At 43.8% G+C, this 12,303-nt stretch overlaps 1 protein-coding gene across 5 annotated transcripts in view; it reads left to right on the forward strand.

Moving 5' to 3' along the window:
- The window catches only part of RAB31 (RAB31, member RAS oncogene family), a 151,208-nt gene that overhangs the window by 55,532 nt on the left and 83,373 nt on the right, over nucleotides 1–12,303 (forward strand). For 4 of the 5 annotated variants that reach the window (NM_001266436.1, XM_077974641.1, XM_077974643.1 and 1 more), the window contains 1 exon segment: nucleotides 7,579–7,658. The exons of the other annotated variant lie outside the window; for it this stretch is intronic. In NM_001266436.1, coding sequence (NP_001253365.1) covers nucleotides 7,579–7,658 — 80 coding nt within the window. 5 annotated transcript variants of the gene reach the window in all.

The raw sequence follows: 12,303 nt of genomic DNA on the forward strand, positions 1-12,303 counted from the left end.
TATTATTATTATTATTATACTTTAAGTTCTGGGGTACATGTGCAGAACATGCAGGTTGGTTACATAGGTATACACGTACCATGGTGGTTTGCTGCACCCATCAATCCGTCATCTACATTAGGTATTTCTCCTAATGCTATCCTTCCCCTAGCCCCCCACCCCGCAACAGGCCCCAGTGTGTGATGCTCCCCTCCCTGTGTCCATGTGATCTCATTGTTCAACTCCCACTTATGAGTGAGAACATGCAGTGTTTGGTTTTCTGTTCCTGTGTTAGTTTGCTGAGAATGATGGTTTCCAGCTTCATCCGTGTCCCTGCAAAGGACATGAACTCATCCTCTTTTATGGCTTCATAGTATTCCATGGTGTATATGTGCCACATTTTCTTTATCAAGTCTATCATTGATGGGCATTTGGGTTGGTTCCAAGTCTTTGCTATTGTGAACAGTGCTGCAATAAACATATGTGTGCATGTGTCTTTATAGTAGAATGATTTATAATCCCTTGTGTATATACCCAGTCATGGGATTGCTGGATCAAATGGTATTTCTGGCTCTAGATCCTTGAGGAATTGCTACACTGTCTTCCACAATGTTTGAACTAATTTATATTCCCACCAACAGTGTCAAAGCATTCCTATTTCTCCACATCCTCTTCAGCATCTGTTGTTTCCTGGCTTTTTAATGATCGCCATTCTAACTGGTGTGAGATGGTATTTCATTGTGGTTTTGATTTGCATTTCTCTAATGACCATTGATAATGAGCTTTTTTTCATATGTTTGTTGGCCACATAAATGTCTTTTTTTGAGAAGTGTCTGTTCATATCCTTTGCCCACTTTTTGATGGGGTTTTTTTTTTTCTCGTAAATTTGTTTAAGTTCTTTGTAGATTCTGGATATTAGCCCTTTGTCAGATGGATAGATTGCAAAATTTTTCTCCCATTCCGTAAGTTGCCTGTTCACTCTGCTGATAGTTTCTTTTGCTGTGCAGAAGTTCTTTAGTTTAATTAGATTCCATTTGTCAATTTTGGCTTTTGTTGCCATTGCTTTTGGTGTTTTAGTCATGAAGTCTTTGCCCATGCCTATGTCCTGAATGGTATTGCCTAGGTTTTATTCTAGGGTTTTTATGGTTTTAGGTCTTACGTTTAAGTCTTTAATCTGTCTTGAGTTAACTTTTGTATAAGGTGTAAGGAAGGGGTCCAGTTTCAGTTTTCTACATATGGCTAGCCAGTTTTCCCAACACCATTTATTAAATAGGAAATCCTTTTCCTATTGCTTGTTTTTGTCAGGTTTTTCAAAGATCAGATGTTTTTAGATGTGTGGCATTATATTTGAGGCCTCCGTTCTGTTCCATTGGTCTACATATCTGTTTCTACCAGTACCATGCTGTTTTGGTTCCTGTAGCCTTGTAGTATAGTTTGAAGTCAGGTAGTGTGATGCCTCCAGCTTTGTTCCTTTTGCTTAGGATTGTCTTGGCTATATGGGCTCTTTTTTTGTTCCACATGAAATTTAAAGTAGTTTTTTCTAATTCTGTGAAGAAAGTCATTGGTAGCTTGATGGGGATAGCATTGAATCTGTAAATTACTTTGGGCAGTATGGCCATTTTCACGATATTGATTCTTCCTGTCCATAAGCATGAAATGTTTTTCCATTTGTATGTGTCCTCTCTTATTTCGTTGAGCAGTGGTTTGTAGTTCTCTTTGAAGGGGTCTTTCATATCCCTTGTAAGTTGTATTTCTAGGTATTTTATTTTCTTTGTAGCAATTGTGAATGGGAGTTTACTCATGATTTGGTTCTCTGTTTATTATTGGTGTATAAAAATGCTTGTGAGTTTTCCACACTGATTTTGTATCCTGAGACTTTGCTGAAGTTGCTTATCAACTTAAGTAGATTTTGGACTGAGAAAATGGGGTTTTCTAAATATACAATCATGTCATCTGCAAACAGAGACAATTTGACTTCCTGTCTTCCTATCTGAATACCCTTTATTTCTTTCTCTTGCCTGGTTGCCCTGGCTAGAACTTCCAATACTATGTTGAATAGGAGTGGTGAGAGAGGGCATCCCTGTCTTGTGCCAGTTTTCAAAGGGAATGCTTCCAGCTTTTGCTCATTCAGTGTCATACTGGCTGAGAGTTTGTCATAAATAGCTCTTATTATTTTGAGATACATTCCATCAATACCTAGTTTATTGAGAGTTTTCAGCATGAAGGCGTGTTGAATTTTATCAAAGTCCTTTTCTGCATCTATTGAGATAGTAATATCATGTGGTTTTTATCTTTGGTTCTGTTTATGTGATGGATTATGTTTACTGATTTGCGTATGTTGAACCAGCCTTGCATCCCGAGGATAAAACCGACTTGATCATGGTGGATAAGCTTTTTGCTATGCTGCTGGATTCAGTTTGCCAGTATTTTATTGAGGATTTTTGCATCGATGTTCATCAGGGATATGGGCCTGAAATTTTCTTTTTTTGTTGTGTCTCTGCCAGGTTTTGGTATCAGGATGATGCTGGCCTCATAAAATGAGATAGGGAGGAGTCCCTCTTTTTCTGTTGTTTGGAATAGTTTCAAAAGGAATGGTACCAGCTCCTTTTTGTACTGGGAAGTATAATTGTTAATCTGGAGGGGTAGGAAGCTTGAAGGAAGCTTGAAGGAGTCCAGGAATGAATCAAGTATTAGTGCTTGGTTTGCATGGATTGCTGGTGCCTAGCGTTTTGTGTGGCAGCAGCCAAGAGGCTGTGGTTCCTGATTTCATAATTATAGATTTACATGTAATTAATAAGTGTGACAATTCAAACAGCAGAGCTTGTCATTTCAGAATAAGTTGTTCTCAGAGAGGAATCTCATATGAGGGATCCATTTCCCAGGAAATAGATGGAACCAATTACTGGGCATGAGCACCTCTCTGATATCAACTATATAAATGAGTATACAATGAAACACTATCAGGCCCACAGGTAGGGTTTTACTATACTTTATTTCAGGTTCTGGAGTCAGAATTGGGTTTATTCTAATGTCTCCCCACCAGTCAATAATTTGAGCCTCTTTCATTACTGTTAAGGCTGCAGCGGCTATATTCAGAGCCTGTCAGGCTATGACTAACTTGAGCTATGCAACGTGAAACCAGAAAGCACTAATAAAGTACTTGTGAGTTCTAGAAATTTGACTTTTTTTTTTAAAGAAATTTAGGCTGGTATGGTGACTCACGCCTGTAATCCCAGCATTTTGGGAGACTGAGGTGGGAGGATCGCTTGAGCCCAGGAGTTTGTGTTAGCCTGGCCCACATAGCAAGATCTTGACTCTGCAAAAAACTCCTAACATTTAAAATTAGCTGGGTGTGGTAGTGCACACCTGTAGTCTCGGCTACTGGAGAGGCTGAAGCAAGAGACTCACTTGAGCCCAGGAGTTCGAGGCTGCAGTGAGCTATGATTGCACCACTGCATTCCAGCCTGAGTGACAGAGCAAGACCCTGCCTCTTAAAAAAATAAAGGAAAAACGTTCACTTAGCAGAGAAGTTGATTTAACCTAGTAAGAGCCTTAAGAGGTTTTGACTAGGACTCAAAAGTTTGGTTCTGACTCTACCAACCAGCTATGTGACCTTGAGGAAGTCACACAGTTTCCTTTTGACCAAAACGAGGGGACTGGACAAGATGGCATGTGGTATTCTCAGAATCTTATGAAATGGAAAAATGTATACATAGACGGGTTTCCATCAGTGTGGCCCTAAAGACAGGCCACTCTGGTCCTGGGTCTCTCTTCCAAGGCTCCTTCTTCACCCAGTAGGCTTCATTCTCTCTTCTGAGTCCTACCTCTGTGCCTTCACGTGCGACAGCCACGATTCCCCTGGCGCGTTCTTTGTGTGTGTGTCACAGCCCCCGCGAGCTTACTGCGGGGAAGGGCAGTCCCAGCGCGGGGTGTGACTCCTTAGCCTGGCTCCTGGCTTGTCCTTAGCAAACCGCGGGTAGGGTGTGCCCCTGGTGGCCGGCCGAGGAACAGCAGTCGCCCTGGAGGTCGGGAGCTGCATCCACTTGAGCGGTCCCAAGCCATGGGTCAGAGAGGATTCGATGGTGGTGTTCTTTGTAGAAATGTTTCCTTTTCTGAGACAAACTAAAACTTTGTCTATCCTTTTGTCCTGTTATTTCTTTCCTATCAGGTGTGTAAGAGTGTACATTTGAGAGTGCATTATAAAAGAGGTGAAAGTTAAAATGTTTTAAAATAAAGAAACAGTGACTGGGTTGTTTGACTGAAAAATCAGTGCTTAAATCTAAATTTGAGCAGACTTGCTGCTGTCACTATTCAGACAAGTTAGCGCTGGCGCTTGAGCCCTTTGTAGAGGATGATGAGTAGAGCCGAACACTGAGCACTGTGAAGTGTTTTTTTCCTTTTCCACCTGCAAGGGCGTTTTGGGGCTGGCCTTGCAGGATTTGTTTGTTGGCTGCTTTGAGACTTGTGTCCATTGTTTTGAGCACATCCCTTGGGACACTAAATGATAGATTCCAAAGGGGTATTCTCCAGAGCAGTGCCCCCACTGAGAAGATGCACCCGCAGCCCTGCGCCCCGAGGGCATGTGAGGGAACTGAGCAAGCGCCTGCAGCCTAAGGAGGAAGGCCCCAGGGCAGACAAAAACCCAGCCAGGTTTCTCGCTGGGTGATAGGGTGAGCCTGGATTTCAAGGAAGGAAAAAAGGAGTAAATCGAGAGGTGTCTCCTGAGCTCAGGGGGGCCACAGGTGAGGCAGCCCCGTCCCACCGCTGCGTGCTGGTCCTCCTGCCGTGTGCCTGGTCCTTCTGCTGTGCGCCTGGCCCTGCTTAAGAACCCCTGGAGGCCAGGGAGGGTGGAACGGTATCTCCCCACCAGTGGGGTCTAGCCTGCTGTTGGCATGGGAAAGGGAGGGTTTGGGGAATGCTTGTTGGGTGAGTGAAGAATGAACGAATGAATGGAGGAGCCCTGAGAAAGAGAATTCCTAAACTGTGATGGAGAAAGGTAGAAATGAGAGTGGTCGGTGTTGGGGAGAGGTGCCCACCCTGCCTTCTTGGCAGTTTGTAGGAATCAGTTGGCCTCATGAAAGTGTACTGCCTGCCGCAAGGGGCGTTCTCCTAATCTTCAAGGGCAGGGCAGGGCAGGCTGTCACCGTTCCTCAGTGTCCAGTTTCTTGGGGGTTATGTGGGCTATAAAGCCTGGCAAGGATTTGCTCCTCCACAGGGGGTCTTAAGAACAACTGAGATGAAAAGAGTTGCGGTTTGGGGGACTGCGAGGGAACATGAGCCAGAATCCATACTTGGGGTGCAGCTCAGAAATAGCAGCGGCATCGATTGGCATCTCATGAGCTGATGTTTTAATTCTGCGGTCACCTCTTTGAACTCTGTACATCGATCTGCACGATGCAGGTAAACAGCAGCTTTGGTGCCGTGTTTGTTAGGGCTCAGATTCAGTGCAGGCTGCTCTCCTTGGGAGGCGAGACCTTCTGGAGAGGGATTTTCAGATGAGTGTTAAAAGCCAAGTCCCCTGTTGCCCCAGGTTTGCTGGAATTGTCCCCCAAACACAGGACTGAGAAGGAGTAAAAATAATTCAGATTGCCAGCTGGTATTTCAAATCCCATTTCATATTTCAGTGTCTGAATAAAACCACGTTTCTCTGAATTTCAATATTTTGTCCTTGATCTTTTGGCTTTCAAATTTATTCTTTTAATGTAAGAGAACCGAATCAACGATTTTTTCCTTCCCTCGATAAATGACTTGTTTCCCCTTTGTTTATAGTTTTCAGAACGCCTCCGTGGTCCTTTCAGTAGGAACATGTTGGCGATGGCGATCTGTGTTGATAAAGCCTCGGGTCCTGTGTCCTCTGCCCTTCCTGCCTCTCTCAGAACAGAAGCCATTAGCAACTGAGGGCAGATGCTTTTTCCTACTTTCTTCTACTTCTTGGGCACTTCCTGACTTTATTTTCTAACTGCTCTTTGAAATTTTAATTTCTACCATCATATTTTTAATTTTTTTTTTTTTTTTTTTGAGATAGAGTCTCACTCTGTCACCCAGGCTGAGTGCAACGGTACAATCATTGCTCACTGCACCCTTGAACTCCTGGGGTCAAGCAATCTTCCTGTCTCAGCCTCCCACATAGCTGGGACTACATGCCCATGTCACCACACCTGGCTAATTTTTACATTTTTTTGTAGTCAGGGGTCTTGCTGTGTTGCCCAGGCTGGTCTTGAACTCCTGGCCTCAAGTGTTCATCCTGCTTTGGCCTTCCAAAATGCTGGGACCGCAGGTGTCAGCCACTACACCTAGCCATATTTTAAATTTCTAAGAGATTAGTTTTATTCTCTGAATGATCTTTTAAAATAGCATCCTGTTCTTTTGTGTGTGTGTGTGGAGGGGAGCATATAAATGTCTGGTATTTCTTAGTGAGCGTTTATATTGAAAAAGTTAAAAATATAAGTTGAAAGCTGTGTTTGTATTGGGGTTTGTCAACTGCTGCACACATGGCCTTTGATTAGGGGATCCCAAATATCAGGAACTCTAGAGCTTTTTTTCTCTAACCTAAAGGGAAGCCCTCACTGCTTCTGTGTGGGCTTATCCAGCGTAGGGTGAACAGCACCTGGCCCCTCCCTTACCTGTGCCTGATGTCCCCAAGCCCAGCTCGGTCTCATGCAGGCTTCCTGGGGAGTAAAGCTCTGACCCTGCTCGTGTGGCCTGGGGCTCCAAGGGTGTGTTGTTGTGCGGCCTTTCAACTGATCTGTTTTCAGCCGTGCCCTCCAATGCTTGATGTTTTCTGAGATTCTATGGCATGAATTGGCTTGCTGCTTTACTGGCTTCTCTCCCTGCCAGCAGTTTGGTTTCAGCTTCCTGATTCTCAGGGATCGCTTGTCCTCCTGGATTTTGTTGATATCACTTGTCTGGTGTTGTCTCTTTTCCTATCTCTTTGACCTTGTGAATTTGTGTCTTTCATTTCGTAAACCACTTTACAAGGGCTTTGGAAGGAGGTGGATATAAATGTGTGTGTTCAGTTCCCACTCTGTAATTGGACCCTTGCCCTAATCAGCTTTAAAGAATTATTTAAGAGAGAAAGAACTGAGACAAGACCATCATATAACTAAGCAGACTTTGGCAGTTATTACCCAACCATCAGATTCTAAAGAGAAAATGCTAGAAACGTAGAAATTAGAATTAATAGGTCGTATAGGATGATACCTAGAGAAACAGATTACGTGTCTTTTGAATGCAAGATTTTGAACAGAGTGAATTCTTTCTGCCTAAACAATGTGGTGTGTTCGTGTACTTCTTCTCTAGACCCCTCCCAAGATTTCAAAATTTCTGAAAATACATCCAAGGTGAACATGCTCATTTTTGGTTAAATATTGCATACATGTCAGACATGTTTCTGAAACTTATTTTTACCATACTTCTTTTCTTTCTGTGAAAGCAGTACAGTGTGATTATAGAAAATACTGGTAAGAAATAGATGACAATATCCCCCCACTCCCTCTCCCAGTCTCATCAACCAGAAATAGCCAGTCCTGTCCTCTGGTTATCTGTGAGGTCAGAGTTGCCTGCCTTCGTCTTCATGGTTGTGTCCTCCTTCTTTTCTAGGACACTGGGGTTGGGAAATCAAGCATTGTGTGTCGATTTGTCCAGGATCACTTTGACCACAACATCAGCCCTACTATTGGGTAAGTTCCTCTATGTCGTTCTCTTTCACGTTGCTTCCTTTCACAGCATCAGAATGGCCACTCTGTCTGTGCCTGAGCCTTCAGCCAGGACCACAGTTTTCATCCCAGCCAGTGAGAATCGATCCCAGCTGTAGACTGACAGAGATTCAGGGACTTCTGAGTATGTGCCCAGGCTTACTGTCCCTGTCAGTGATTTTTTTTCCTAGTCAACCTTCCTCATGCTACCTCCCAAGGTCATTTCCTTGATCTCCAAGAGCATTATTCTGCAAATCTTGGAGGCGTTATTTCCAGATGGAAGACGATACACAGAGCAAAACCCTGGTGGTTCTGCTTTAAGTTGCCTGCTAGTAAACCCTGGAAATGCCATCCACCCATACCTCACCACTGTCTGGAAAGTCTGTGGAGCAGATTGACTTTCCTTTTCTGGAATTATCTTTTTTTTTTTTTCTTGAGACTGAGTGTTGCTCTGTCATGTTGCCCAGACTGGAGTGCAATGGGGTGATCTTGGCTCACTGCATCCTCCACCTCCAGGGTGGATTCTCCTGAGCAGCTGGGATTACAGGTGTGCGCCACCACACCTGGCTAATTTTTTTGTATTTTTAGTAGAGATGGGGTTTCACCATGTTGGTGAGGCTGGTCTTGAACTCCTGACTGAAAGCAATCCACCTGCCTCGCTTCCCAAAGTGTTGAGATTACAGGCATGGGTCACTGTGCCCAGCCCCTTTTCTGGAATTACCTAATGCCAGCATTTCCACTCTCATGTGTGGGGAGGGGTGGAAGTGCATTGTTAAATTCTCCTGAGCTGGGGTGCAAAAGTGTTTTCCTGTGCATCTCCCCTTTCCAGTGGGCTCTTTGGCAGCACGTGCTTTGGCTCTGCTGTTTGGGAAGTGCCTGCTTATTTTTCACCCTGAGGATATCAAGTCTTTGCAGGCAATGTCTGTCTGTCTGTATGTTTTGGGAAACCCGTAGGATTGTTGAGAACGGGAGATGGTATCAGAAGTGGAGAAAAATCATGGTGGGGAATAAATAGATGCTCAAGAGTACTTGGCTGATAGGCCAGTGGTTGGAACTGTGTAGCTGAGAAAACCCACATTTTGTAGTTTAAAAATGACTTAAAGAAACATACTCATGAAAATATCAAGAATTAGGAAGGGTCTGACATTTTACCCTAATTGCAGCCTGCAACTTGTTAACAAGTTAACAGTTGTGACGTGTTAGCCTGACTCCGTTTCAGGGATGCTGGCAGAAGACAGAAGCCCCCCGGGGCAGAGACAGAGGCAATAGCAATAGCCAGAGTATTCGCATTTTGCATTGGTTCCCCCGGTCCAAATTTCCATAGGGTGACATTAGAGTCAGAGACCTCACATGCAGGAGGTTGTGTGACGGGAGAGGAACCCCAAGCTGAAGGAACCCAAATCTTCTACATAGGGCAGTGAGCATGTCTGTCCTCAGCTAGAGAAAGAGACTCTTCCCCTCCAAGGATGCTTGCTGTGCAGGTTGATCATCCCTAATCCAAAAACCTGAAACCCAGAATGCTCCCAAATCTGAAACTTTTGAGTGCCAACATGACGCTCAAAGGTGATACTCAAAATGCTCATTGGGATATTTCAGATTTTGGAATTTCAGTTTGGGGATGCTCAACTAGGTAAGTATAATGCAATTATTGCAAAATTAAAAATCTGTATATCCAGCCAGGAGCGGTGGTTCATGCCTGTAATTCTAGCTCTTTGGGAGGCCTAGGTGGGCAGATCACATGAGATCAGAAGTTCAAGACTAGCCTGGCCAACATGGTGAAACCCCGTCTCTACTAAAAATACAAAAATTAGCCAGATGTGGTGGCGCGCGCCTATAGTCCCAGCTACTCGGGAGGCTGAGGCAAGAGAAAGTGGTGGTTGCTGAGATTGTACCACTGCACTCCAGCCTGGGCAACAGAGCGAGACTCCATCTCAAATAAATAAATCAATCCAAAATTCGAAATACTTCTGGTACCAAGCATTTTGGATAAGGGATACTCAACGTGTACAAGCATCCTTGAAAACAATCCAGAAAAAAGTGTTTACTTGCAAGATGTACACGGTGTGAGAGAGCATCAAGAATTGTCTCCCAGCACAGGCGCTTGTATGACAGGTATACGTTTTATGGAAGAAATTCTTTCCACTCTGCTCTGGAATGTACTTTTTTTCTCTCTCTCTTATTTTTCTTTTTTTTTTTTTTTTTTTTTTTGAGACGGAGTCTCGGTCTGTCGCCCAGGCTGGAGTGCAGTGGCCGGATCTCAGCTCACTGCAAGCTCCACCTCCCGGGTTCACGCCATTCTCCTGCCTCAGCCTCCCGAGTAGCTGGGACTACAGGCGCCGCCACCTCGCCCGGCTAGTTTTTTTTTGTATTTTTTAGTAGAGACGGGGTTTCACCGGGTTAGCCAGGATGGTCTCGATCTCCTGACCTCGTGATTCGCCGGTCTCGGCCTCCCAAAGTGCTGGGATTACAGGCTTGAGCCATCGCGCCCGGCCTCTCTCTTATTCTTCACTTTGTGTCTCTGTGTGTGTGTTTTTAATAATAAAAAGCAGAACTGATAAGAGTGATTAACTGTGAAGTATGGTTCCGGAAGATGGAGGAGAGATTTGTGCCTTCTACTTTCTAAACTTTTGTTTAAAAATTTTTTGAAATAAATTTCTTTTGCCATGACGTTTTTTAAAGGAAAAAGACAGTGCATACTCATACCACAAATTATGGGCAGTACATAAAAATGACAAGCTTCTAGGTGTTAAGCATAGGTATAGGCATCATAAATAGGGTGGTTACGTAATTTTGGTCATAATCTCTTGGTCAAAGAAAGTTGCTGTGCCAGCCCAGATTAAAGGGGGAGGAGACACAGGCTGCCTTGTGGTGGGAGGACCCATGTGTGCCTGGAGGGAGTGGGGGGGATGGATTGCTGGTACCATTTTGGAGACAAACACAGTTGACAGTGTTTTGTCTAGTAAATGCATTTCGGTGGTTTGGAGTTTTAAAAACCTTGTGTATTACAATTGACCCTTGAACAACTCGGGGATTAAGGGTGCTGACACCTGAATAGTTGAAAAACCACCTATAACTTTTTTTTTTCTGAAACGGTACTTGGCTCAAAAGTCTGGCTCTGTCACCCAGGCTGGAGTGCAGTGGCACAGTCTCGGCTCACTGCAACCTCCGCCTCTCGAGTTCAAGCGATTCTTCTGCCTCAGCCTCCCAAGTAGCTGGGATTACAGGTGCATGCCACCATGCCCAGCTAATTTGTGTATTTTTAGTAGGGACAGGGTTTCACCATGTTGGCCAGGCTGCTCTTGAACTCCTGACCTCAGGTGATCCACCTGCCTTGGCCTCCCAAAGTGCTGGGATTACAGGTGTGAGCCACTGTGCCCAGCCCTATGTATAACTTTTGACTCCCCCAAAACTTACCTGCTAATACCCAACCATTGACCTGAAGCCTTATGGAGAACATAGTCAATTCACGCATATTTTGTATGTGATATGTATTATATACTGCATTCTTACAATAAAGTAAGCTAGATAAAAGAAAACATTACTAAGAAAATCATAAGGAAGAGAAAATATATTTACTATTCATTAAGTGGAAATGGACCATCATAAAGGTCTTTATCCTCATTGTCTTCACATTGAGTCAGCTGAGGAGGAGCAGGAAGAGGAGGGGTTGGTCTTGCTGTCTTGAGGGTGGGAAAGGCAGAAGAGATCGACTTAGAAGTGGGCCCATGCCGTTCAAACCCATGTTCAAGGGTCAACGGTCTATGGAAACTCTCTACACTTTCTGCTTAGTTTTTCCTGTAAACTAAAAATGCTCTAAAAAACTGTTATTAATTTAAACATTATGTCTTAGTTTTAAACATTATGAACAAATTTATCCTGTACAGAAATATATAAAATAGAAAGTGAAGTCAGAGGATTTTGCTAGCTCTTCAATCCCCCATTCTTCAATTTACATAACCAATATTTAGAGTCCAAAGTGCATGTTTAACATATTTCTCATAAGTACTTTCTGTGGACATGCAGGTACACAAGTAGATAATTTCTAAAAATGAAAATGTATCACACTTTACCTAACAAGCCACAACATACATTCCCAGTTCACTTAGGTCCTCCTTATTCTTTTTCATGGCTGATTGCCAGCCTCTGGGAAACTGAGTCAGGCTGCCAAGTGATGACTGTTAACTTGTAAACAATTAGGGTATAATACAGGTATGCCCCGTGCAATACTTGGGGCATGTGTATACTAAAAATTTATTAGTTCTTTATCTGAACATCAAATCGAACTGGCATCCTGTATTTGTATTTGCTGAGTGTTGCGATCCTCACCTCACTCCTCCTTTGAGCTTAAGCCAGGCTGGTTGGGTTTCCGAGTCTTGCAACCAAAGGGACCTCAATAGAAGCAGGCAGTTGTGCAATAGGGGCTTAGACAGGTGACTCAACTTTAATTGTGACACAGACAAGATTAAAATCTAATTGTTTTGATTATAAAAGTTTATGTGCGACGGGGCGTGGTGGCTCCTGCCTATAATCCCAGCACTTTGGAAGGCTGACGTGGGTGGATCATTTGAGCCCAGGAGTTCAAGACCAGCCTGGGCCACAGGGTGAAACTTGGTCTCTACAAAAAAATACA

The sequence above is a fragment of the Macaca mulatta genome, chromosome 18, assembly GCF_049350105.2.
Source record: "Macaca mulatta isolate MMU2019108-1 chromosome 18, T2T-MMU8v2.0, whole genome shotgun sequence".
NCBI classification, from domain to species: Eukaryota; Metazoa; Chordata; class Mammalia; order Primates; family Cercopithecidae; genus Macaca; species Macaca mulatta.